The sequence below is a fragment of the Sinohyriopsis cumingii genome, chromosome 6, assembly GCF_028554795.1.
Source record: "Sinohyriopsis cumingii isolate HCF-2022 chromosome 6, ASM2855479v2, whole genome shotgun sequence".
NCBI lineage: Eukaryota > Metazoa > Mollusca > Bivalvia > Unionida > Unionidae > Sinohyriopsis > Sinohyriopsis cumingii.
In genome coordinates, this window is record NC_142966.1 from 69,217,440 (window position 1) to 69,243,964 (window position 26,525).

At 35.6% G+C, this 26,525-nt stretch overlaps 1 protein-coding gene across 1 annotated transcript in view; it reads right to left on the reverse strand.

Annotated features, from left to right (window-relative positions):
• Positions 1-8,678: 8,678 nt before the first annotated feature.
• LOC149797144 (uncharacterized) overlaps positions 8,679-26,525 on the reverse strand; it is a 47,757-nt gene continuing 29,910 nt past the window's right edge. Inside the window, exons 7-8 of the mRNA XM_089960719.1 lie at positions 22,106-22,231; positions 8,679-13,556 (exon numbers count right to left, since the gene is read on the reverse strand). Of these exons, the coding sequence (XP_089816845.1) occupies positions 13,315-13,556; positions 22,106-22,231 (368 nt within the window). The 3' untranslated portion in view covers positions 8,679-13,314. The remainder of the gene's footprint in view (positions 13,557-22,105; positions 22,232-26,525) is intronic.

The following is a 26,525-nucleotide window of genomic DNA, read 5'->3' on the forward strand; positions in this document are numbered from 1 at the left end:
TGTTTTAATTGACCACCAAGCTCACATCTGATGACCCTTATTGAAAAAATGTACAAATTGACGTTGAGCTGTTGGATCACTGCTATTTGTAGGTAGTGATTTTACATAGACCTATTCTATTTGGTGTTGTTCGTGCATGAACAAGCAAGTGTACTTGGTACGTAATCTTTCTTTCAGGTGCAGACTGTGTGACATTTCGATAAGGTCATTGTATAAAATTTGTCAGAAGGCCCATATTGTCTGTTAGTCAGGTCAAAAGTAATATTCAACATATTATCAGGTACAATATTTTTGAAGTTTGCCACAGCAGGTTCCCATTCAACAAATTAGAGATTTTGATAACATGCTTTCCCTATAGCTATCAATATTTGGACAATCGATACATCTAAAGAACGTGACACACTGGGTAAACTTGCAGGGAACGTTACATTATTTTCCTTGTTTGTTAACAAAACTCTTTCTTTACAGTACAATTAGGCTAAAATTGTATGTGTGCAAAATGGATTGTTTTCTTTATTTGAGATGACACTGTAAAATAGAAAATATAGCGCTATATTTATATCTGGATTTTATGGGACTTCCCAGGTTATTTTTAGCTATCAGCACATCATATCAAATACATGGGAATGTTTACAATTAGGTAAGTTAATGTATGTCTACAAAACTAGGTTAACAGCATTTCGTGGATTTCATGGTGATGAAAAACGTTCCGATATATTGTGTTTGAGGGCTGTTTGAGCTGCTTCAGTAGTTGCAATGTCTGTATCGAAAGACTGACTGAATTGTGGTGTAGCTGTGACCAAGGCACAGAGATTAGTAGACTATGACTAAGTTTCTGCACGATCTAACAACGTGAATGAATAGGATTTTATGCGAGAACTCATTTCGAATAATATTTACGAAACTAGTTGAGTAATTAAAACAGTTGGAAATTTTATAATAGGCGAGTAAGAGCTTTGGAATACTTCAACTCGTTTCTTAAGCTTTAAAACAAAAATGAACGCCAATGTATTATTTATCACAGGACGAAAGTCATTATGATTTTAATAAATCAAATTATATTTATTACATAACGAAAGTTATATTGATTTTAGTCAATGGAGTATTAAACGAGATCACTTTTAAATATATTCAGATGTACAAGAGATTACTTAAACGTATAATCAGATGTAAATGAGGAGACATTTTAGCATGTCCAGACGTAAACGAGATGACATTTAAGTATGTTCAGATGTAAATGAGATGACATTGAAGTATATTCAGAGGTAAATGGGATGGCATCGAAATATATCGATATGTAAATGAGATGCCATTGAAGTATATATATTCAGATGTATCTGACATTACACCTATGGATTGCATTACTTCAACACTTAGTATTGGGATTAATTAATATCAAGAATATGAAACGGATTAAAGCAAAGAAACGTTGACGTCATGTGATAAACTAAAATATCAATTTCCACCTTCCTTTCTCGCCGTATATAACTTATGGTTTACAAGGTGCAGTATGTATGTGTTATTATTCAAAAGAGTTTCGAAGGTGAAGATGAAATCCTGTCCATCCCACATGAACGCTTGAATGACCGATGTCGCGCGATTCCTTCTATACCATTACGTATTGAGATTTCAAGCCTTTGGATATGATTTATGGTTGTAGCTGTGCACAACGATTTAACATTATAAAACAGCCTCTGCTACAGGAGCTAGGTAGTGGGAGTTGTTTTAAGTAAATCTGAAACAGCTATTATACAATTATATATTTATTAAAAAGCTTTTAATCGGGTAGACGGATAAGAATATATTTATTTAACACATATTTTGTATTTTTCCATTGTCATATATAGTGGTCATTTTTGCTTCTACTTTATGCTAGCGGTCATTGTTCTAGTACTTAGACTGAAGGTGGAATAATTCTTGTTTTAAAGAAGGGAAGAATATAAGATTAATAATTGTAGAAGGATTACTTATCCTCCTATTTTAGAGGAAATCGGTAGCCGTATGACTAAGTCGTTAAGAAGTGCGTTGAACGACAATATTGTGAGCGATCAAACAAACAGAATTCAATATGAGATACAATTTTTTAAAATCTTTTTATAATGGTATTATCGATGCAACTATTCATGTTTAATAATATTCCAAGTATGTATATAAATAACTACAACCTTCTGCATATGCAGTTGTCGTTGACTTTAGAAAAGCTTTAGAGTGTATTTATTGAATACAACAGTTATGGTTGAACAATTTTTAAAGTTACATTTATACGCAAAATCTTCAAAATAATAATTTTATATATTTAATGGTGAAATCATACGTTTTAAGTTCTGGACCTTTGACAGACTATTTCAATTCTGAATATGTTAGTACCAGTGTCATTCTGTTTGGTTATTTATGATGTGGAGAATTATCTACATATGTTTAATTCACCAGGAGTTTCTAGTTATAGAATATTACTTTGTATTCTTTTTGCTTGCTGATGATATACTATGAGCTTAATTGAGTTGGACCTGGAGCTGGATGTGACATCAAGGTGTTTCCAAAGGGAGATTTCTATAAGACCTTTAACATGATTTTATTTCAGTGCATACGAGGGTCTTGTAATACCGTTTTGAAGCAGATGTTCATTGACATGTGGAACAAAATCACTGTCGATGTTGGTTTCACTGTCAGCTGATCCAATATCCCGTCAGTACATTCCGCAACCTCATCATCGTGGTCAGAATCCATTACTTATAAAAAAAATTATAAATCTAATCTTTATTACAAACACCAAAGACGGTTAAATTTCCGTCCGGATAATTGTTGAATGATTTCGAACTGAATTTCATATCCGGCAACTAATGATGCTAATAATGCAACTGTGTAAAATTCGCCATCAGTATGTGATACGTGATATTGGTGATACAAAACTCAAACCATACTGTTGCTTATCATTTATCAACATTGCCATTCAATCCCACAAATGTTACTTCCAGCTATGATAAATAGGTGTGATCCAGACTAGCGCACCTCTGAGATGTGACCTTTAGGTTTATCAAAGCCATCATCTTTAGAACCAAACATAAGTCGACCATCTGCTAAGATTGAGACGCCATGTTTTTCTTCTCCTTTTTTGATTATATTCTCAGAATTAAGGTCATTGAAGTTACTAAGCGTGGCGGTGCCAGCACATTAGCAATTTGTTCATCCACGTATTGTTTTGTTGTAAAATCATCATTAATAACATAACCTTTGATAAACGCTACAGACACGCCGCTGCTTCTTATTGCTCCGACCTCACTAATGCAGTTCCGACAGCCCCTTTCAGCCATTGGAGCCGCTGATGCTAGCAACGCTGCAATCGCTATAGGAATGGAAATATTCCACGGTAGTTTTCATTCGTTTCCTCTGACGTGGATAATTTTAATGTCAACAAGGAATTGTTTTGTTTGGCTGCATTAAGCTGATGAGTTGTGTTTGGGACAACCATACATTTCCAGTTAATTTTGCTGAGGAACGTTTTAGTGTGAACCCATCATTGTTTCTTTTTATTGCGTGTCTTATTTTTGCAAGTTAATTTCCACTAAAGTTGACCCTCACCTCGTGATAGGACATTATTTAAGTATGTAACACGTTAAATTATGCATTTTCCACAGGTACATCGGTGACCCTCAGATCACAAGCACACCCCCACCCCCGAAACAGCCTTGTCATAAAGTATCGCAGCCTAACATTTGTTATTAACCTTGCCAGCGGGAAGTGCACCGACACGTGCATGAAAATACATATCAGCAACGGATTGCCTGAACAACTCTATATACTCTAATGAAAAGTACTAAATCGGGTACAACGTACGAACGTCTTGTTGTGAAATCTGCAGACCCATGTCAACGTTTTGATGCCGGCCCAAAAACGATAATATATTGTGATATGCACGTGCAATATGATTTGAGTCTGTATAGTTAAGCTGAATTTCTTCAGAGGGTTCCTGAGGACCATTTCATCACAAAGAAACATCGGTCACTTGTAAGTGATCCAATACCATTTTGTGATGCTCGTGATCATCTCGCGTTATACTGTTAAACGCTTCGAACAAGTGTTTTGGTGCAGTAATTATAGGTTGAGTGCTTATTTACTGCCCTGTACTACCTGTTGGAACAAGTGCGTCTGTAGTATGCGCAAGAAAAGAGAGCGTTGAGGCGGTTCCAGTTGCATAAATGATAACAATTGCGATTCTTTAGTCAGTGAAGGGGTTAGTAAAGGCATCCACAAAGTCAGTGTTGAAAAACTCAACTTGGCCTGCAGCACCTTCTGTGAGCCAAACTGCATCGTTGGCGTTGATTTTACGAAATATGGTGAGTGTGTGTTTAGCTATAAAAATGGAAATGATTATTTGGTGGCTCGCTCTTCAGTTCTTCGACGTTGTCTTCTTTTTCGACTACAGCAACTATCTATGGCAAGCGTGTAATAACCTCTGCAATTGCTTGTGTTGCTTTTCTGATAGCCTTGGTGTGCTTAGCTATCAAACGAACTGGAACCGGGTCTTCATCTGTTCCAGTAAGCACTGCCACATATTCCAATATGGCCTTTGTAACCTTTTTAATATCCTCGCCATGTTCAGCTATTTTCTTTGTTAATTAGACGTGCAAATATGTGTTCAAACCTGACCGTTATGTCTCCTCGTGCAGTTTGTCACGACTGTAACAGACCCTCTACACTTTTTCGACTTGTAATAACATTACTAATCAGTTCCTGGTGTCGCTTCTCATATTCTTCTATGATATCACTGGCAGACATTTTATATGATCGTTTGTATTATTAAATTGACGTGTGAGACTCCTCCCTGTTCAGACCAGAACGATATTTACCCTGCAAGTTCAAGTCAAATCAGTAGTGAGAAAATTATACGGATTCTTTGTGATTTGCGCAAAAATCTCCTGAAATTCATCCCACAGGCACACCAAATCCAATGAATATTTCCAAGACCACGTGTGTCAGTGCAATAAAATATTAACATGTTACAATTGTGACAAATCACCTTAGGCACATGTGCGTATCGTCAAGTTAAATAGATGACACTGGTGGTTTTGTGTTGGCCTCGTTAAAATGTTTGTGTGCCATTCACTCGGTGTTCAAGCATCACTTCATCGTACACGAGATTTTTTTTTTTTTTTTGCATTCAAATCGTCAATGAAAGTGCTTCGTCTATAGACAATAAATTGATGGTGGCACTGTTACCACCTATGCGTAGCGCTTTTTGAAAGTCTTTTAAAACATCATAACTCGGTTGATCATCAGCCGATGCCACAACCACGTACAACCGATCCCACTTTAGCCATCTTTGAACCATGTTCTACAACATGGTTTTTCTGATCCTGCAGGACCAATGAAAAGTGCACGAACAGAGTCTGGAAAATGGAACTTCCAGTTTCATTACCATGCTTGTATAGTTTTTTGTGTTGCTTGTGGAGTGAAGTCAATGACCAAAAAATCTCTCGCGAATTCCCTTTCTCGTGATGCCATCAAATAATACTGTATATAATACAATCATTTCTTCCTATTGTACAATGTTGGGCAAAAATGTGTACTGCAAATCCTATTTTAACAAGTACTGGACAAACAGAGATAACTCATTGCCCAGGAACTTGTTGCAAATCAGTTCACGTTTAGTAGACCTTAAAGATCTATCTGTGTACATGCAGGGTCTGGTTTATAAAAAAAAGTCAGTAGGTGATATCACGGCTGCATTAACAAAGCTACCGGGAACACGATGGAGTAAATATCCTGGTGAAAATTACATTTCTGGATCCAATTACTGTGGGCCTGGTATTGGGCTGGATATACAACATGATTCTAACCATCCGAAGCCTCACGAAGCATCAATCAACTGCATTGATGCTGCATGTTACCAAAATGACCATGCGTACCAAGCATCAAAAGATAGTCATGCATGTAAACTCAGACTTGGATCTCATCCATGACTTAAACGCGATTACGGGACTATGTGCTGGAAAACGAATCGTAAGATGGGCTATCAAAGAAGGTATGAAGGCCAACCTTGAACTTTGAGGCTCTCATTAAAAGTAAATTATACTGAATAAACCATGGACACAAAACGTCGGGTATTAGAAATATACTACAGTCGGAATGGATATTGGAGACTTGAAGTTGCGATAGAAACGTTATTATGTGGAGCAAAGGTTACTTATGGGATTGCTCGAACATAGTTGTCCAAACAAGCATTGTGGCAAATCTACCTTTGAGTGCCAAGAAAAATTCCCATGGTTGGTTTGATGTTCAAATACCAAATGAGGTTCATAAGGCTAATCTGTTCTTTCTTCCACATGATCGTGTTTGTGATTGATAAGGTTGATTCCGCATCTACAAGTAAGCGTTAATGATTGTCTATGTTGCAACATGTAAAAAGATGTGCAGGCATTGACATAAAAAAATTCTTAAAGTGTCGCATATGCAATTGAGCGCGTTTATGCACATGGACCAGTCGCATTGCCACTATCATTACAAATGGTTCTTGGCAAAGAGTTTCGTGGTTCAAATGCAGAGCTGTTAACCCAACACAGTGTGCGAGTTCATGTTGGACATGTTAACATTCATTCTTGCAGAACAGTTATTTAGTCATCAGTAAACATACAAATTATTAATAAGATCTCAAACTGCAGAGTGATCTCAGGAATGGGTAGCAAGACTTGTCCACTAGTCATAGCAGTACTAAACAATGAAGTCACACATATGACTGGATTAAAATCAGGTGGGCCAAAGCCTCCCAGCTGAGCATTTGTGTTAGAGGAACTGCAAGTTGGTCCAGTGAATACAGAACTACAACCAAGATTTGTGTTAACATGCTGTTGCCCTAGTGGAGTTGCAGACATGCCTACCCCAGAAAATATTTTTGAGGGATGCCACCACCAAAAATAATGACAAAGCATGAAAATGAGGAACATATGTTAACGTGAATAAGCAAAATAAACTCTCTCAAAACATCATTAAATACCAGTGATGCATACTTATAATAAATAAGTTCTGATAACAAGAGGAAAGGTCTTGAAATTTCCTTGATCATTGCATCCATCTGTAGAAACAGCGAATGGGCAATTCCGCATTCTTCCAGCTAATTTTAATGTAATATTGGCAGCTATTTCTTTAACAATAGCAGTTCCTTTTGATCTAACACAATGAAATTGTTTAGCAATGTCAGAGCCACTAAACATAATTTTAAAAGCCTTTGAAAATGTATCAAGTGCGCTCATAGGCAGATTGAGTTCAGTAATAATAACTTCAACTCTAATTGCATCAGACTTAGGCATAGAAGATGAAGTCGCACTAGATCCAGGCCATAATGAAAAAAATCAACAATTTTCTTAGAGCATTTAACTTCTTTTTCAAGGTCAGAATGCCTTTTCCTGAAACATGTCTGAGTATATCGAACATTCCTCCAGACTTTATTGAAAATTCACAATTGCAGATGTTGCAGAGAGCATTTGTCTGCATTTTTTTATGGCTTATGATTTCATACTCCTCAGCGTATTCTTTATAAAAATATTGTGAGCATTTTTCGGCAAGTTCTGAATCTTTCATTGATATCCAACTGCTTTTTAGAAGTCATGAATTTTGTTGTCCAGAATCAAAAACAATTCACTGTAAACAAAATGTAAAAGAATTTATGAATGTAGATTTTTGTACGAGAACCACCTCAGACCACATGTGTTTGCAGTGGCTATTTTAAACCATCATGAACGCACAAATTTGATAATTTCGTGTTCTGATCGGTTATAGCATAGTTTATGACATGCAGATTTTTGATCCCCACTTTTGCAGATTTTCAACACTAAATGCCTATTTGCAGGACACGAAGGACATTTTGCTGGACTAATAAGCAAAATGCAGGATGGTAGGCATGTCTGGGACATGATGGCCAAATGCATAGGTGGTGATTCAAATGGGGTGTATCCATCTCTTGGTACCACGTGGGGGCAAACGCACTTTGGTGCTTCATTAAACACCCATGTGAAGTCTCTGACATTATATCATATTTGCTGTATGTGTGAATTCGTGTCGGTGCTAATCATTCCATCGGTTGTACATAGCATGAGTAGTGTTAATCTGGCCAGGAATGGCATTTTTTACCTATTGGGCTTTGATATGTCATAAGCCTCTATTCCCCGCCCCAGGGACTGGTCATGCTTGTGGATTATTGTTATCAGCTGTAGGTTGCATATAGTATGCTGCATGCTTGCCAAAATAATGCGGGATAACGACTGTGATGTATATCCCAACAGGTAAAAACGGGGCAAAACTCGCATAATGACACTACTATATGATAGGAGATAGAACAAATTTTAACAATGACTTAGTGTTAGTCAGTCTGAAAAAGATGAAAATCAAATTAGACAAATCAATTTACTTTGAATTTAAAGTGTTGGAAGTTGGTATACAAATCCTATTACAAAAAGCTGAATAACAAAAACTGTAATATAATAAAGCTAATCATGACTGAGGCATTTTTTTGTATGCATTGATGTTGAGGTACAAAACTTTGAAAATAACTGGAAAAAAAGTAAAATGTATGACAATAGTGATTGTCTAAAGAACAGTGTTTCAGTCTGGTAATACATAAATTCAGGAGACAGTTCTGGATTTTTGAATGATGAATTAAATGCATTGCAATTAGAGAACTATGCTCAATAAGATCAACTCTTTATTCATTCATGACTGTACAGGAATACAATAAATGTGCGATTAAAAATTGTTTAAACTTTGATATCTATCAAAATCATATAATTTAAGTACAAAGTAAATCACAAAGAGAAGAATGTACTTGGATCATAGAAGTGCTAGAAGTATAACCTAAAAAAGAGCAAAAAAGCAACAAGCTTTTAAAACAACATGCATAACACATAAGCTGCTTACAGTGTCACTGAATGTGATGTTTCTTCAGACTTTCATGAGCAAATAGTCAGAATGGAGACTTTAAACACATTAAAAGTTTTTATCTTTATTTCTGTTTCAATGTATCCACAGTTTTACACTTTTGTGTCATCTGGAATAAAATGGTCATTTTCAAATCGTTTCCATCGCTTCTTTGAACATCATGAAGATGAACAAATAACATGCATTTTGTCTCAAATATTTGATAGAGAGTTATCCTTCTGTACACTCACCCAATGTGATATTTGAAAATGTCTACAATGTAACCTACAATGTCATCTAGATTCCAACAGTCATCGGTTTAACAGAGTATTTTCTAAGCTGGTGCATATCAAGAAGTATGTTGAACCACTTAAGCTAATTTATGCATTTTTGTTGTTCATCAATGAAATCCCGAGTGGCTTCTGTAACTGTTGTATTAAGTGAACACTGCAGGAAAATACTATACGTGGCAGAATTTCTATAGTTACTCATTTTTTCTTTTGCTCCGTTTAATGACCTTTTTGGATTGTTTTGTCCACTCTTCATACACCACACTGTTTCAGCCCATTCAGGAAGAATTAAATTTTGACACCAGTGAAGTTGTACTGTTTGTTATGTCGATGATTTTCTCATCTTACAATTGATCTGGAAGTAATCCTATCATACTGGAGGGCAAATATTTTGCATGTATAGCTTTGGTTTTCACCTTTTGCCACTTTGAAGGCTTTTGCAAGTGTAATGTTAAAACTAGAATCCTGGGGAACAATGCATTAATACAGTGGACAATGACATGTCAGTATTTATAAGTCAGGTGTTTTTCCAAAACTTCATTCCATAAACAAACTGTACAGTTTCAATACCACTGTTTTTGTTTCTAACTTTCTCCTGATCATAACTTTCTAAATTTTAAATTCATGATGCTTTATTCATTTTATTCTAACCAATACTGGTAACCACAAATCTTTACATATCATAAAAATGTTGTAGGCATTTACTTAGAAAAGACAATTACTACCGTTCAGTATGTTGTTTTCTTTTGCAAACATTGTAACTAAAATGTTTCCCACTGCACTGTTAGTATTTTCTTTCATCTTCTGATAACTTTAGTAATGCTCTCTACAGAGTTTGGTAGGATTCAATGCTTCTAGAGGGATACATGATAATATGGTGTGTTGAACTGAGATACCTAGCTATTTGTGGCATCTTTTGTTTGTTAGGAGTTATTTGAAAATCTCCATGAAACAATTCATAAATCATAATGCAGCATGCTCTTAGGGATATGATTTATTTCTATTTCATGGTCCCCATGTTTTTCTGAAGATAAATACCCAGATCATTTCCAGGATGAAATTATTTTTTTCAAGGTTCACACATGACCATTACTGAATCGAATTAAAGAACATTCTAGATTATAAAACATGCATTTTGTAAATCTAAAGATGTTTCTCTTTCAAGACTCTCCGAAACATCTAAGTCAGAAAAAATGATCATGTACAAAACCACAAAATGTATAAACAAAACAAATTTGATTATATTCCTATAAATTGTCATGTAAAGTTATTTCTATGTACAGAATACAAATTCTAACTTTACTTTGCTGACCTGCATTATGCTGCTAAGTGGGAATAACATAATGAACATAAATTAGTTTTGTTTCCTTCCAAAACTTTAATTCAAAAGAATTCTATAGCACTGTATATATACATGCATCTTATACAAAGTAAACATTTTCCTATTACAGTATAAAAAAACCCAAATAAATGCAAAGAATTAGAATCTTGTCTTGTAAAGAAAAAAGTTTAAAACTGAATTTATGTGAAATAAAATCCCAAACAAGATTTTTTAAACAACCTAATCTCCTTACAATGATCTGGTTAAAAATCCATCATTCAAATTATTTTTCAAAAGGACTGATTTAAATTTTGACAAAAGACCTTCAAAATTATATATTGTTGTATAAACAAGGACTGAATTTTCTGTAAAATCAACTTGTCTTCTTGTAATTCGCTAAACCAGTCCCTAAACCTGTAATGATACAGGGTTTAGTATTGTTTTTTAATATATAATACAAGGGACAAAAATTTCTCATTTCAGCTCCGAGATTCGACATTTTGGAGAACAAAAATTTGGCTTAAAACGAATAGCAGTCCGTTTTCTAATCCGGATTTCCTCCGAATATTCCCATCCCAATTTTCACATTTGGACATTTAGGCCGGGGTGTGGAGTCATTGCAACTGCATACTCCCAGTAGAGAAAATTTGGAATTTGCCACCAAGTGCAGTAGCGGCATATGGTAGTTGCTTACCAGCAAGCATAGCAAATTTAAACTTACGTTATATCGACTCATACCCGCATGAAATCTGACCCAGTACTCACCATTTGCATTACTAGTCACATGACTTCACAAATCTCATATGACGACATCTGAAGTCCAATAGCCACGTGATATCAACAACAAACTCCTTTTTAATGTTTTTGTATAGAAATTCAATTATATTAAATGAAAGTCAGATACCTTTTGTACAAACCAGAAAGAACATATAATTCTTGACATATTAATTTCGAGAACAACGACATGAAGCTTGTCATTGTCGCAGCAATCTGGCCAGTCTGATTCATCAAGCAGCGAGCACATCAACGTGATAGTCATGTGATACAACAAAATTCTTTAAGTTGTTCTCAGAATAAATATGGAGAATTTTGTGTTCTTTCATTTTTGTATTTTTATTACAACCAGTATACGACTTTCATTTAATATTTTTTAATTTGTTTCTCTACAACATTTGAAAATGTGGGTTATGAGATTTGTGTACTCATGCAACTAGCAATTCAAATTGCAAGTACCAGGTCACCTTTCAACAATGCCATAGTTTTATCTTGTCTCTCTGCAGATTAAAGACATAATGATTCCATTACTCACAATTTCTGAGAAAATAAGTAATTTCCATATCGATTTCATGCATGTATGACTCATTTTAACAATGTTTAAGTTTACTAGGCCATTCTGTGAGCAGCTATGCTTTGCCACCACCATGTTGGCCTCTTGTGAGTGTGTGTGCGTGATTTGGATTTTTAACGTAGCTTTAGCAATTTATCAGTCATATAGCTACGATGTCTGCAGTGTGGCAGTTTTTAGTGTTGTCTAGAACTGGGGCATTATGCCGCAGGCATGTGGCATGATGTCCCACCCAGTCACATTATCCTGACACCGGGTTGACCAGTCCTAACACTAACGTCTTAATGCTGAGTGCAAAGCGAGGCAGCTGTTAGTACCTTTTTGTAAGTCTTTGGTATGACTCGGCCGGGGATTGAAATCACGACCTTCCGCATCCGATGCGGACGCTCTAACCACTAGGCCACCAGAGCAGTGGCCTCTTGTGATGCAAGACTGGTTTTCATACCTTGTATGTAGGGAAAGATACAGATATCAAGCTGACTGTGAAAATAAAAGTCTTCTAGACGAATCTAATCCACTGAGCATTTGGACTGACTTAGCATATATGTTTATTGCATGCACCCAAATGATCCATCCTGTACCCTCCGAATATTCTGGTTAGAACTCGATATATTTAATCATGATCAGTTTACTTACAACTCAATGTTTCGTGCGTCAAATGGTGGCTGAAAATTCCTGAGTTTTTACAGACTTTCATCAATATTTGCAAAATTTAAGGACCTTTCATGGTCAAGAAAAAATTATCCTTTTTCCTGATTTCTCAGTAGCATGGGAACCCTGTTATTTGACCTTTGTTAGTTTCGATTTCCTCTTTCAATATTCTAATTCCACCAAGCAACGCAATATTACTTAAACATCCAGTTGTATTCAATTCTGGTTTATCTGTGTAAATGATTTTATTTACTTTGCTTTTAGATGCAACAATACTATCAGTTAATGTGAGAATATTCAGCATCTTCCCATGGGTTGATAGTTCTTTTCGGAGTTTTCCCAGGTTCTTCCTCCACCACGGTATGCAGGCTGCCATTTATAGCCTATCATGTTCTGAAGAATCGTGTTAAACCCACAAAGTATATACTTTATGAATAACCTTCCAGCATATTGTTGACTTAGCATCCTACAGTCCAACCTGTCCTAATGTTCACTTTTACTAAATGGTCACATGGTTACAACATCCATTCAAAGTTCACCCCAACAAATTTCCTATATAAGTGCCACCAGCCTTTCACCATCAATGGTCAGGTTAACTGAAAAATATTTTCTTATCTCCTGGTCCCCTTAGACTCATAATTTGTTTTCTGTGTCCATCATGTTGTAGTATATTTCCTTCTTACTTTGTGTATTTCATCTGACAGGCAATAGAACAGTTTTGCAACTGAATGTTTTATTGTATCAGAAACAATTCAGTGCTCTTTGTAGTGAAGTCAGTTTGTATTTCATTCAGGTATCTCTTAACCATAAAATGTCTTCACTGTCCCTTTAATCAATGTCCTGCAGATTGGACATTTCCTCATGGCTGGGGCACAGTCAGGGCATGTCACAAGGTGACCACAGGGCAGAAAAACCACACTGATGGTATTGACTAAACAGATTTTACTCAGTGTTGCTTCGCTTAATTCTCTGTGTTCTCTTATGATTTTGTCTGGATCTATTTGGGATCCCTCTGACTGGGTAGTTCCAGATGCTTCATGCCCTGAAAAAACAATGTATTATACATGGATGAGGTATCTGGATTATGCACAATGCTATGAAGCCATAACAAAATAAACAAAGTGAAGTAATTTTGTTGAATTATACACACAATGAACAAAAATGGGTATTTAATAATACAAACCCACATTCGAATTGAGACTCAATATGTAAGAAAAAAAAATCAAATGAAATGAGATGACTAGTTTTGATAGACTTAAATTCAGTACAATCACATGCACATTATTAAAAATCCACCTAATACAAAAGGGCAGTACCAATGCTCAAAGAGAAAATTTGTGACACAGGCCAAGGAATGGTGACTATAAAAAAATCAAAAGTTCCAACTAGGATTCAACAAGCTTGGACTCCAATTGCTGTATGTCTAAAACATAACCATCATTTAATATTATTTGATACACAATGTTGCAATTTGTACACTTCAAATATGAATTCATTTGGGTTAAATAAGGGGTCGGAAGGTAATGCAAGTGTCATTAGTGTTCATCACTAAATTCACTAGCGTCTGGATGTATGTTCAAAACTTCTCTGCTGGATTCTCTCAGTGAATCCTGGTCAGGACCAAGTTGTTCTAGATGACCACAACTTTAGCATTGTGTAAACTGTATCTGATGCAGTTTGATAACAAGAATCTTTGTCTTCATAGAAAAAAGGTATATATTTAGACTGACCATTTCATTGGGGGATGGAGGCACAGTATTCTCAAGTTTAATGGGATCTTTACAGGTAATACAGCAGTAATAAATGCCTCTGCCTATCATAGGTGGTATACATTATCAACACAAACCAACTGTGCAAAACACAAGCATATGCTTATTAATGTCTTTCAGTTAATCTATTTCACAGCTAAAACCATTCCGAGAAGCATAGGTCAATTAATAGTATTTTAACTAGATTAAGGTAAGGAATAATAATAAAGAGAACTAACCTGAATGTTCAATTGAGAGTGTTGAATATGTTACATACAGGTGGTGTCCCTGTTCTGACGGACATGGTACACATGGGAATGACATATGTCAATAGTTTTTTTGTCATATGTGCAAAGAATTAAATGTCTCTTGCTGGCATGCTTCACAAAATAAAGCTCTGTAAACCAGAAGTTTTGAAAATTATTTTTGCTGGCCTTTGTTCGCTTTGCTGATATCAAATTGCTTTTTAAGTTGCCTTCAAAAATGAACCACACTTGAACAATATTCCAGTAACTGAAATAATCATGCTTTCCACTTTACATATGGAGTAAAACCTGACCTCAAAGAAACATCGCTACTGTTCGCAAACTTGTTATTTACCTTTAAGACAGATGGCTTAAACATTGTTTAAAGGCAATTATATGTAATAACTTTAGTTCTCCTACATGCTAGAAGCTCTGTGATCTAACTATACGGAGTTGTTCCACTTTGGGATCTTTACCTATACCAATCTGCACAATAGGCTCACCCTCTGCAGTCTTTAAACACATCGAACTAGCTATTGTTGACCAGTTAAGTAATATGTAAATTGGTGGTTTATACCTAACCCCTTTGCCTTTTAGCTGGCGCTATTTAAAGAGACTACATGATAGTTCCAATCATGACTGTTTACCATGTATACATGCTACATGTAAAGGGCATATACTTAAGTGTTTTTTTCTTCTATTTCCGAGAATTAATGAAGATCTTTTTTCAAAAAACATGACAGTATTAGAGTTTTGAGAGTAAAAAACAAACATGTTTTTAACATGACACTGCCATGTTATGACAGATATGTTAACATCTTGAAAATAAATTTCCACATTTCATCAGCATATTATAAATTTTCTCAGGGAAATTAATTTTTTTTTAACAAGGCAGACAGACATTTCAATTTGAATACAGGCGGGGCCTGATCTGAAACTAAAGGGCCCCAGGCATCAGGCTATCAGATTTTTTGAGCACTGATTACAGTGAAGGACCACTGCATACAGTATACAAGGTCTCAACATTTTCCAGAAAACTTTGTAAAGAACTTAAAGCAATGGGACCGGCTCTTCATAATCAAATATTCCCTCTTGTTTTGACAAACATATGAACTTAGCAAGCTTACAGCACATGATCTGTTGATTTTATAAAACTGATATTTTAAAATGAGAAAAAAATTCAATAAGATGATAAAGTTTATATATCAGTAAGATGGAGAAAATTAGTATAATTTTATTTTGTTCATTATTATTTCTGTTTTAATATGTCAGATACTTTCGTACAGATCTTAAATTTTTTTTAAAGATGCTAATATGTTTAACAGTTCTTTCCTTGTTCTCCATCTCATTTATTACTCGCTTCACTACTTATGTTAGCTGAAAAGTCAATCTGAACATAAATTAGCCCCAAATCGATCCATGAATGAAGTCACAAATAGGAGCGGATGGGTTAGCAACATGTGGTTAGGAAACAGACAAAAACTACTGCTAGGCAGGAGAAGCATCACAATAAATGCCAGTAACTGTCTTTCTTTAATCTGAGGACCTAACTGATTCATAATATATCAAAATCATAGCTAGTACTGATCAAAACCATCTGACATAATATGTTAAGGTATATTTTACAGTGAAAAACAATGAGCTTGCACGCTATCCTATATCAACATAGACAAAATGAAATATTATTATTTTACTTGATTGAAATGACATGAATCACTGCCAACAATAAAATGTTCAAATCAATTTAATGACAATTTAATGACAAAACTTCACTCAGAGGATTTCTTTAAAGCAGAATCCACATGTCCATCTAATTACTGGAAATAACTGGCAATCAAGGTAGTCTTTTACACTGAAAACTTACATTTGGAATGAAATGTGCAGACGATACGGTGTTAGGGCATCCCTGGGCATAATCAGGATTGAAATTATAAATCAGTAAATGAACAAAGTTCAGTGCATCTTTTATCTCATTAGGACATGAGCAAAATTTAGTCACCAGTAAAGTTAAAGTCAGTTGAAGTTCCAAAATGCTGATACGGCTAAGTCTATATTGCTTTGTTCTATAATCTGAAGAAAATGACAGTCATGGCCAATTATAATTCATTGGTGAATTTGAAGACAGGCAAAATGTAGAGAGATGGTTCTGAGAATTCCAAATAGTGAAATCTTCTGGCTGGCCTGAGGCTGAAACATGATGACAAAGTATTAGGGCTTGGCAACTCTGAAATGGTCAGCAAAGTTTCAAATGTGATAGGTACTTGGATCACTGCCATTGAGTATCATTACTTTAGATAAACTAAAAATTAATTGCAATAAATATATTGCAGAACTTTACATAGAAATAAAGTAATTTTAAAACTATCCAGTGCTTTTTTTGTTGTCTTTAGTCATGGTCTGGTAACATATAATAAACTGTAGAAACAGATGTAAATTTTTTTGAACAAATCTACATTTCAACACACACCATGCCATAGTAAAATGTAAATATTAGTACCACAGCCTATTCAAATGAACTAATATGGCAAATCCCCCTTTTTTTAATGACAGAGTGCCCCAAAGAATTTGGTCTAAAAATATTCCATACAAGTCTGTAATTGCAGTGCTGTTGCATATGATGTCTGATCACCACCCAAACAATTATATCCATGTTGCAGGTGGATATCACAAGGACAGCCTAAGTTTGATGAATTTCTACCTTGTAGTTTTGAAACAAAGGTTTCCACAGCTGGACTGACAAACAAACTACATCCCAATGTCCCCTGGTAAATGTGGGGATTCTAAATAGCACCACGGCTAATACTCAACAAATCAAATTTATCACTCTCTCTGTTTGAACCCAATCAATGAGCAGCTATCATAATTAGAACTCCAATATGGTTTCTAGTAAATCAGATAAGATTTTATCCAATATAAACAATTGATGTTCCTCACAAAATGATGAATAAACACAATCTCTTCCAGCTGAATGCATATTTTTTAAGTAAATTAAATTTCTTGAAGAATACTTACCAAATAATAATAAATATGTTAGGAACATCAGCCTGCTATCTCACGAATCCAGCCATACTAAAATATGAAAATCGTCTATCCTTGTTTATCACAATAGACAAAGGGCATTAACTCTGGCCCATTACTTTCATTGACACCACCAGCTGCCAATAGTTTTGAACTGAGCGAAATACTAACAAGGATGCTCACATGGCAGGGTCGTTGGGAGGGGTTTTAAGTAATGTGGTTGGGTAAGTATTCTTGGAGAAACATAATTTGTTTTAAAATTAGCTTCTCCTTCAAATACATTCCCCAATCACACTATGTTAGGAGAATAATAGGAGGGGATGCTGAGCATCGGACCTCTACCTCAGGTACCCTTAGGGAAGAATAGCTGAATTCTTGCATGTGAACAATAACCCATTCTTCTAATTATATAAGCTACACAGTCTGAGGTCACTAATGACCTGTTCCCCTAACTTACATTTAGGAGCTGATTATTGAAATCTTCTTATCTACAAAACTTCACCAGCGAATCCAGCGAAGATAACAGGCTGTGCTGATTGATCTAGTTAGGTCTGATGGCCGTCTGTGCTGCCACCACTCAACCTACCAAATTCATGGTTTGCCTCTTCGACATCAGATCTCTGTATTGGAGGCTCATGGAGCATGCCAGCAAACAGTTGTTATTATATACTGGGTCGGAACATTGTTTGAATGCAAGGTTAGAAGAGACTGCTAGAAACATTTTAGCAGTAGCCTTCATGAAAGCAACTCTGATCTGGTGAGATGTCAGAGTAGACCAAGTATACGACCCAGTTCAACCACAATGAAAGGGGTTGAAGGGTGGTATCCTTTGTTCCTGCTCACACAGGAAGGAAGAGGCATTTGTGTGTGCCACAACTAATTCTTGTGCACATCACATAGTGCTTGAGAGTATGAACAAGATCTCACATGCTGCTGTTCTCGACCTGTTTATGGAAGAGACCGAATGAGTGACAACTCTTTGATTACCAACGAATGGTAACCAGTTTGGGCTACAAAGCCTGATTGTGTCAAGAGAATCACCAAACCCTCTTATCTGAACTGTGCAATGTTTGGGTTGACATAAAGGGCATGTAGCTCTTATCCGACATGCAGAAGCTAAAGTTATCAGGAAACTTGACTTGTATGACAGTGACTTTAGCGAATTTTAAACTAGATTTTTTTGAATGGCTTCCAACTGAGCCATGATAAAACCCAGGACTGGCTATATTTGGAGACAAAAGAGCAACACTGGTGGATTGAGACCAGAATTGTCTAAAAGATCTGATAGATCTATATCCCACCCAAAAACATGTCTGCCATAATACCAGAACGTGTCCAATATCATGGGAATGTAGCATTTGGTAGAGATTGGGGCCAAGCTGTTTCTCATCAACAAGCCAGAGAAAAAGGTTGACCAGTTCAGGGATGTTGTTGTTGATATGGCACTAGTCCCTGAAAACACGCCAGTTCCCTCACGCTTTCAGAGCGGAGGGCCTACTTGCTCTTGAGATTCTCTCCACAATCGAAGGTTTGAATTGTTTCTTTTGCAAGGCTGTCCTGATGAGAACCATGTGTATAGAAGAAGAGGATGGTCTAGGCAGAGAAGGACCAGCTATAAACATGGTTGCTGGGGAAGATTCGGTTGGAACTTTCCTGGCATATCTATCGTAAGAATGAGTAGATCTTTGACCCAGGACTTGTCCCATCTGAGAGGGGCTATCAGAATCATGATGTCATTCTGACTCTAACTTTCTGGATTATTTCAGTCTCAGCACTCTAGGAGGGTATGAAAATGCCCACAGCCCCTCCTAAATGATGGACAGTGCATCAATGGCACAAGCTTTTGGGTCTGGAACTGGAGAGCCGAAGGTGGGTAGCTTGTGATTCCACCTTGCCAGAGGTTGATCATCAGATGACCCCGAAGTGTACAAATCCGAGTTAAGACCGATTGATAGTCTCTACGACTATTCCATGTGAAGGACTTAACCTCTGCCTGGAATATGTCTGATTTGTATGTTGATATGGAGATTGTTGCAACAAAATAGAAACTGCCAAATCAGAACAGGTAAGGTGGTTTGGTTACTCCCTGTTTGAAGAGATAGGTCACCACCACAGAGTTGTTGACATAATGAGGACCAGTTTCACCTCATAGCTGATCTTTTCAGAAGGTAAAGGCATTGATGACAACCTTCATTGCTAGCATGTTGATATGTTGAGGCCTTTCCCCTGGATTTCAAGTGTCACTGAAGGTAGTGAAGGTTGTCAACAGGTGGAAACCCCAACCGTGCGCACTGGTGTTGGTACCTACTGTTATTTCCACTTGGGGCTTCTCTAGCAGGATTCCCATGGTCAGCCTACCTTGGTTGCCGTACTGACACAGGAATGATCGAATCTTGGGCATGATGTTGACTGTTTTATCAAGGGCACTAGAAAATGGGTGTCATTGTACTGGCAGTGTCTGCATAACAAAGACAGCCAAGTGGGATCAACTCTGCTACCTCATTGAATAAACCAAGGAATTGCAAGAACTCTCTTACTGAAATCCAAATCTTGTTGGAGATGGATTCGAAGCATTCAACCAATCTGGTAACACAAACATGAAGAAGATGCAACAGATTCCGATTGGTTAACAACTCCATAGCAATAAGAACAAAGTTCTGGGATGGACAGAGGTCTGACTGTCCCAGTTCACTAAAAGGCTTAGATGATCAAGAAGAGAAAGAGGATTGTTCCTGCCATGGAATAGGATAAAACTTGTGATTCTGGAGAAGTCTTCCAGGTATGCTTCTGTCATTGTAGATGATGTCGACCAGAATTGAGAGCCAATGCAATCCATAATCTGAGTAAAAGTCCAGTGTCTGATATTGAGGCTAAAGGGAAGAATGGGGAACTGGAAACTGTGTGGTGGTGAGCAAAGAAAACAAATGGAGAAAATGTTTGTGGATGGATAAGAATGTGAAAGTATGTGCTGGTCAGATCGAGACTGATGTTATACTCATCCCATAGAACAGAGAGGTGGATTGACCTTGCATCTTGGATCAGCTGAGGTGACTCCAGTCGATGATTAGTCTCAAGTTGTCCCATACGAACTATTTGGCTGGACCATTTCAATGAAAAGGTCACCATGTTGGTACGGCTGGACTGACGGTGTCGGCCGATTGGCTGGTGATGTTGGGATAGCCAGTAATAGTACCGCACTGTTAAGAGTTGACATGAACCCCATGCACCCTGACTTAAATGCCCAAAGACCATGCTTGGGCATGCAGGGGGTCTTGCACATTGTGGGTTGACTAAACTTGGATAATACTTACCAATGAATTGGTATTGTCAACAACAAACTTTAGGTTCTCTTCCTTAACCAATTTCATCTTACCTTCCCTTCACTGCAGAAAGGAAATTTACATTGAGTGTACAGTGCATTTCATGAATAAACATTTCTCCTGCAAAGACAAACGAAAACAAAACACAGATCAGCAAATTAGTATGTGACTAACTAGCATCTAGGATGAATTGGTTTAATTGTACAAGACTAATTAGCTAAAATGGAAGCTCAGAGTTCCACTGACTACATATTATAAATGCTGCATATAATAAATGGTACTAAGCATATATATCAACCAGCACTTCAGACATTAACTAATAAGAGTTCCGTAATGGATGGAGTATGTGAACAAAGTCAAAGGTATGCTAACTCATAAAGACCTGGTATAAGGTCAATGATAGCATGGTAGGACAGAGGTCATAAAAGACAAAGTCCCAAAAGGTGACAAAATCACATAAAAACTGGCAGAAATTGTAAAATAATGCATACAACCTTCAGTAGATCGATAAATCCAAAATTAATATTGGATGGGCCCATAGGAACATAAAAATAGCTGGATTATCAGAGGATGAATTATACGATGTGGGGTCTGTACAACTGTGAAGCTAAAAACTAGCAACACCTGACGATGCTAAGGGGAGGTAATGGGCAAGAGTTATTGCCCTTTGTCTATTAATATAAACAGGGAATGACAATGTTCGTCTTTTAGTAGGGATGGATTTGCTAGGTGACATGTTAATATTCCTAGTGTAATGTCTTAAGGGAACATATTCGAAGGAGAAAAGGACAGACATAACTCTGAAATGGCAAGTGATTGTGCTGTGCAATTGTTTTTGTACATCTTTATCAATAATTAATCAAATCAGTTACTACAACTATGTTCTTTGAGTTTCATTTTGGTTAGGGTCTATAGCCACAAGCAAACTTTGGAAGACAACTGTATAATGTACACACAATTTTATTTTGATATCTACCAAACTGATGGTGATATCTACCATAATGTGACCATATTAAAACAAAATTCTAAAAAGATATAAACAGTCAACCTGGTAAAAAATAAAATGAAGTATTTCTCATATTTATACCCAAGGTGCCTGCCTTGTAAATCTGTTGAAACATTTGTGGTGGGCTGATTCATTTTTTAAGGATTTGCCAAAATTAAACAGAATTAGGCTTATAGTTGTATAATAATCGTAGTACCTTTCTTGCTATCACAAATGGAAGAATTAAAACAATAAAATTTTCAGTCACATGTTACCTTTTTCAATGCTTTTATCTCCTTCAGCAGACTGCAAAGATACTGGCTTTTTACTTTGCAACTTGTCCTCTTCGTCAATTTCAAATACGGCTTCCATTATAATTTCTCCAGTCAGTTCCTCAGTTCCTGGTGAGAAGTCATAAAGTGATATTTAACAAAAACTGTGAGATAAAATCTTTTGAAAAAATAAATTTTAAAGGATCAGAGTCAAAAACAAACTTACAAGATTTATGAAGAATTTGATTCAAGCCATTTTTAATCTGGACAGGCATATTAGATGTCAGACTGTCAAATTTAAAACAAACTTCAAAATGAAAGTTTCATAAAGTTGTATAGCAAGTTGCAGATCAAATGGGGCAATAAAAGATAAAAATCATCATGACTACAAATATGTCCTAGTTCATTCCTTTAAATATGTGTTTGCAAAGTTGTGTACCAGACAAATAGACCTATGATCCTGAGTATTTCAACAAGCAGCAGGGAGAGTGAACAGACCATTAGCTGGAAAAAAAGTCCATTAAAAAATAAAACTTCCTATAAAAATAAAAAATATACGGTCAATAATGCTGAACCGAAGCATCTAACCAAAACTGAGAGTTTCTCTAACTAGGTTAGTTTATTTTGTTACTTTTTTTGTCATTCATGTATTTTTAAATTTGTAATGCATGTTTTGTTTATCTTTCGGACACTCATTTGTGGTCGCACCCTTCCTGCTGCTCTATTGTGTGAGTAATTAATTCGTTATTATATCAGTTTCTCAACCAAATATTTTATCAAGACCTATACAATGTCGCGACCGAGGATCATGTAAATTTATTGTGATAAATCCATGTGGGGTACCTTATGCATTTGAAAAGAAGTTTTTGAACTTAACCATGTCCATGTCTCCTGAACACCAAGTCTGATGAATATTTCGCAGAGTATGTGTATATTACTTCATTAAACACAACTAAAATATCACAGTTATCTCTGATCACTTTAGGTATTTGTGTATATCGCTGAGTAATATATATAACATCAGTGAATTTAAGGCCTGCCTCGAAAAAATATCCAAGCTGGATTGTCCTTCATCACATCATCATATACTATGCGATATTAATAAATCCACTGAGGTCATCTACAGATAGGGCTTCATCAATATCGCTGATAAAATTAATAATATCATTACCATCTTTGTCCAACAATTTTGATGCTTGATGATGACAATGATGCTTGACTGGCTCTTGCTTTTGTGGAGCTGAGAAATCAATAATATCCATGTTGTACAAATATGATAAATAATATGGATTTATATTGTGTTTGATGTAGAGCATCCACCCCCACAAGTGGATTAACAACAATAATAACAAAAAACAAAAAGTGTGCACTTTCAGGTAAATGTGTGAAATGTGGCACAAAAAAAATATAAATTTATCTCCAGACACAAAGTGTCTGGTGTTGATATCACTGCTTCACTGGGAAAATTACCAGCGACTCCATGGGCTAAATACCTAGGAGGAAAACATCTTCCTGGATATAATTATTGTGGTCCTGGAACCCGACTTGATATCCTACTTGATGAATCATATCAACCAAGATCTAGAGAGTATTAAATAAATGCGACTGATCAAACATGTCACGTTCATGATGTAGCTAATAAAAATAAGGATTTACAACAATGACATATTGCAGATGTGAAGTTAATTCACTCGTTAAATTCAATAAGAATAAATCTCAAACACTTACTGGCTTTCTAGTAAAATTTGCGATGAAAGGTAAACTAGTGCTAGCAGATGGTAATTAATCAACCGATTATTAAAATAATGGAATCAATTTATTATAGCCCAAGAGAATATTGGAAAGGTAGAGCAGCAATTAGTAAACTTGCTGATGCAACAAATGTCACACATTCTCTTGCTGCAAATTGGTTAGTACCACAGGCAACATGGCAAATTTATCTACCACCACCTAAACAAATTCATTACGCACATTTTGATGTCACCACTTACAATGAAGTTCATCAAGCAGATATTCTGTTTTTACCACATGATACTATTGCTATTAAAATTGGTAGATATCAATCACGTGCATACAAATATGTGTTGACTATCATATACATTGTAAGTAGATATAAAAAAGCAGAACCACTATCAACTAAAACAGCAACTTAAGTTGCATCTATTTTTGAACGAATTTATCAATAAGGACCCTTGCGATGGCCACAGTTGCTACAGGTTGATCTTGGCAAGGAATCTTTTGGTGCAGTATCATTTCTGATATAAAAAAAACATAGCGTCAAAATCAGACAAGGCCATACCGCAATTCATCGTGATCAGGAAATCCTCTAAATCTCTAAAATTTTGTTTCGTTTAGAGATTCGCTGGTGGGTGTCTATGCAAGAACTCGTGGAGCCTCCAAAAATAAACAGTGTGATGTGAGCTCTCAATCGCACTGAAGGGTACCCAAAACAAAAACATTCAGAAACAATGTCAGCCAAAAAGAAATGCCTCATGGGGTGCCAAAAAGACAATAAGAAAGATCTCACAAATAGACCTTATAAAAGGCACAAAGGCAAATGAAGAGACCCCATGAATGATAACCGCTTATCATGCTACTGTTTATTTTTTGTTAAAAATACATTTATATATAAGATTATAATATAACGAATCACGAAAATACTAATGCTATTATTTCTGCAATTTAAAAATTAAAATGACAGTGTAAAAATATATAATGAACTGAATCCTGAAAAAATTATTTGTGATTTTGAATCGGCAAAAGAACGAAAGTTTGAAGATACATACACAACACCAGCAGAATACAAGTTCATTCAACGATTTAGGTTACAATCCTTGGTGACAAAGATACATAAGTTGAAAAATTCCTATCTCTCTCATGTGCAGTTGAAAAAGATAGATCACAATTAGCTCACGATTATACAAAAGATTATTAACACACGTGTGAGGCAACTGAGAAAGATTCATTGTGAAAATGAAAACTGTGACTGTAGTGATCAGGAAAGTGATAGTAGTGAAAACGTCACTAACGGGGATTGTGAAAGTGAAAGTTATGGCAACAGCAAGCGCTTCAGCTTTGTCTGAGGTAACGGATTGTGAAAAGAAAACAATAACAAAGTTACTAGTGATTATAAAAGTGTTAACACAAAATAATAGCACGATTATAATATTTATTCTGATTCAGGTTTATTTTTATTCAGATAATAATATTTATTCGGATTCAGTTGTTTTATTTCTGATTATAGTATTTATTCAGATTCAGTTGTTTTATTTCTGATTATAGTATCTATTCTGATTCAGATTTATTTCTGGTAATAATATTTATTCTGACTCAGCCTTATAATTATTATTTTTTGTATCATTTAAATCAATATTATAATTATTAATTTTACTATCATTTACTCCAACAAATTATGAAATCAGTCCTATTATTATTTTTTTAGTGTCATATGTATCATATACCCCAACAAATCTGATAATTTATTCTGATATTTATTCAGATTATAATATTTATTCTGATAATAATATTTATCCAATGATAATATTTATTCTGATAATAATATTTATTACGTAATTTTCTGTTTTTAGTAGGATTTTAACAATTTTAGTACCATTTACCACATCAAATTATAAAATCTGATTTTAACAATTTTGAGTACCATATACTCCATCAAATTCGAGATTCAGATTATAATATTTGTTATGAAATTTTCTGTTTTCGGTATTTCACAATTTCGAGTACCATATACCCCATCAAATTACAAAATCTAACTGATGTTCATAACTGTAAGTACCATTTACCTGAAATCTGGACGAGAATCAGTAAAAAGACAAATTCTGTTATATTTATTTGTGAAATTATCCTGTAATTTTTTTTCGATGAGATTTTTATTATTTTAAGTAATATTTACCCCATCAATTTGATGAAACTGACTAATAATCTGATTTAATTTGGGTAATATACCCATTAATTTGATGAAATTGTTTGATAATCGGAAAAAATATGGGTAATATACCCATCATATTATAAAATCTGATTTAAACAATTTTGAGGGATGCGGGAGGTTGTGGGTTCAAACACCGGCTGAGTCATACCAAAGACTTACAAAAATGGAACTAACAGCTGCCTCGCTTGGTGCTCAGTACTAAGAGGTTAGTGTTAGGACTAGTCGGCCTGGTGTCAGGATAATGTGACTGGGTGGGACATTACGCTACATGTCTGCGGCATGATGCCCCAGTGCTAGACATCACTATGAACTGTAACACTGCAGACACTGAGGCGATAGAACTGAAAAACTGTTAAAGCTATGTTAAAAATCTAAATCACACACACACACACACACATACAATTTTGAGTATCATATACCCCATCAAATTATCTAACTAATTTTAACAATTTTAAGTACCATATACCCCATCAAATT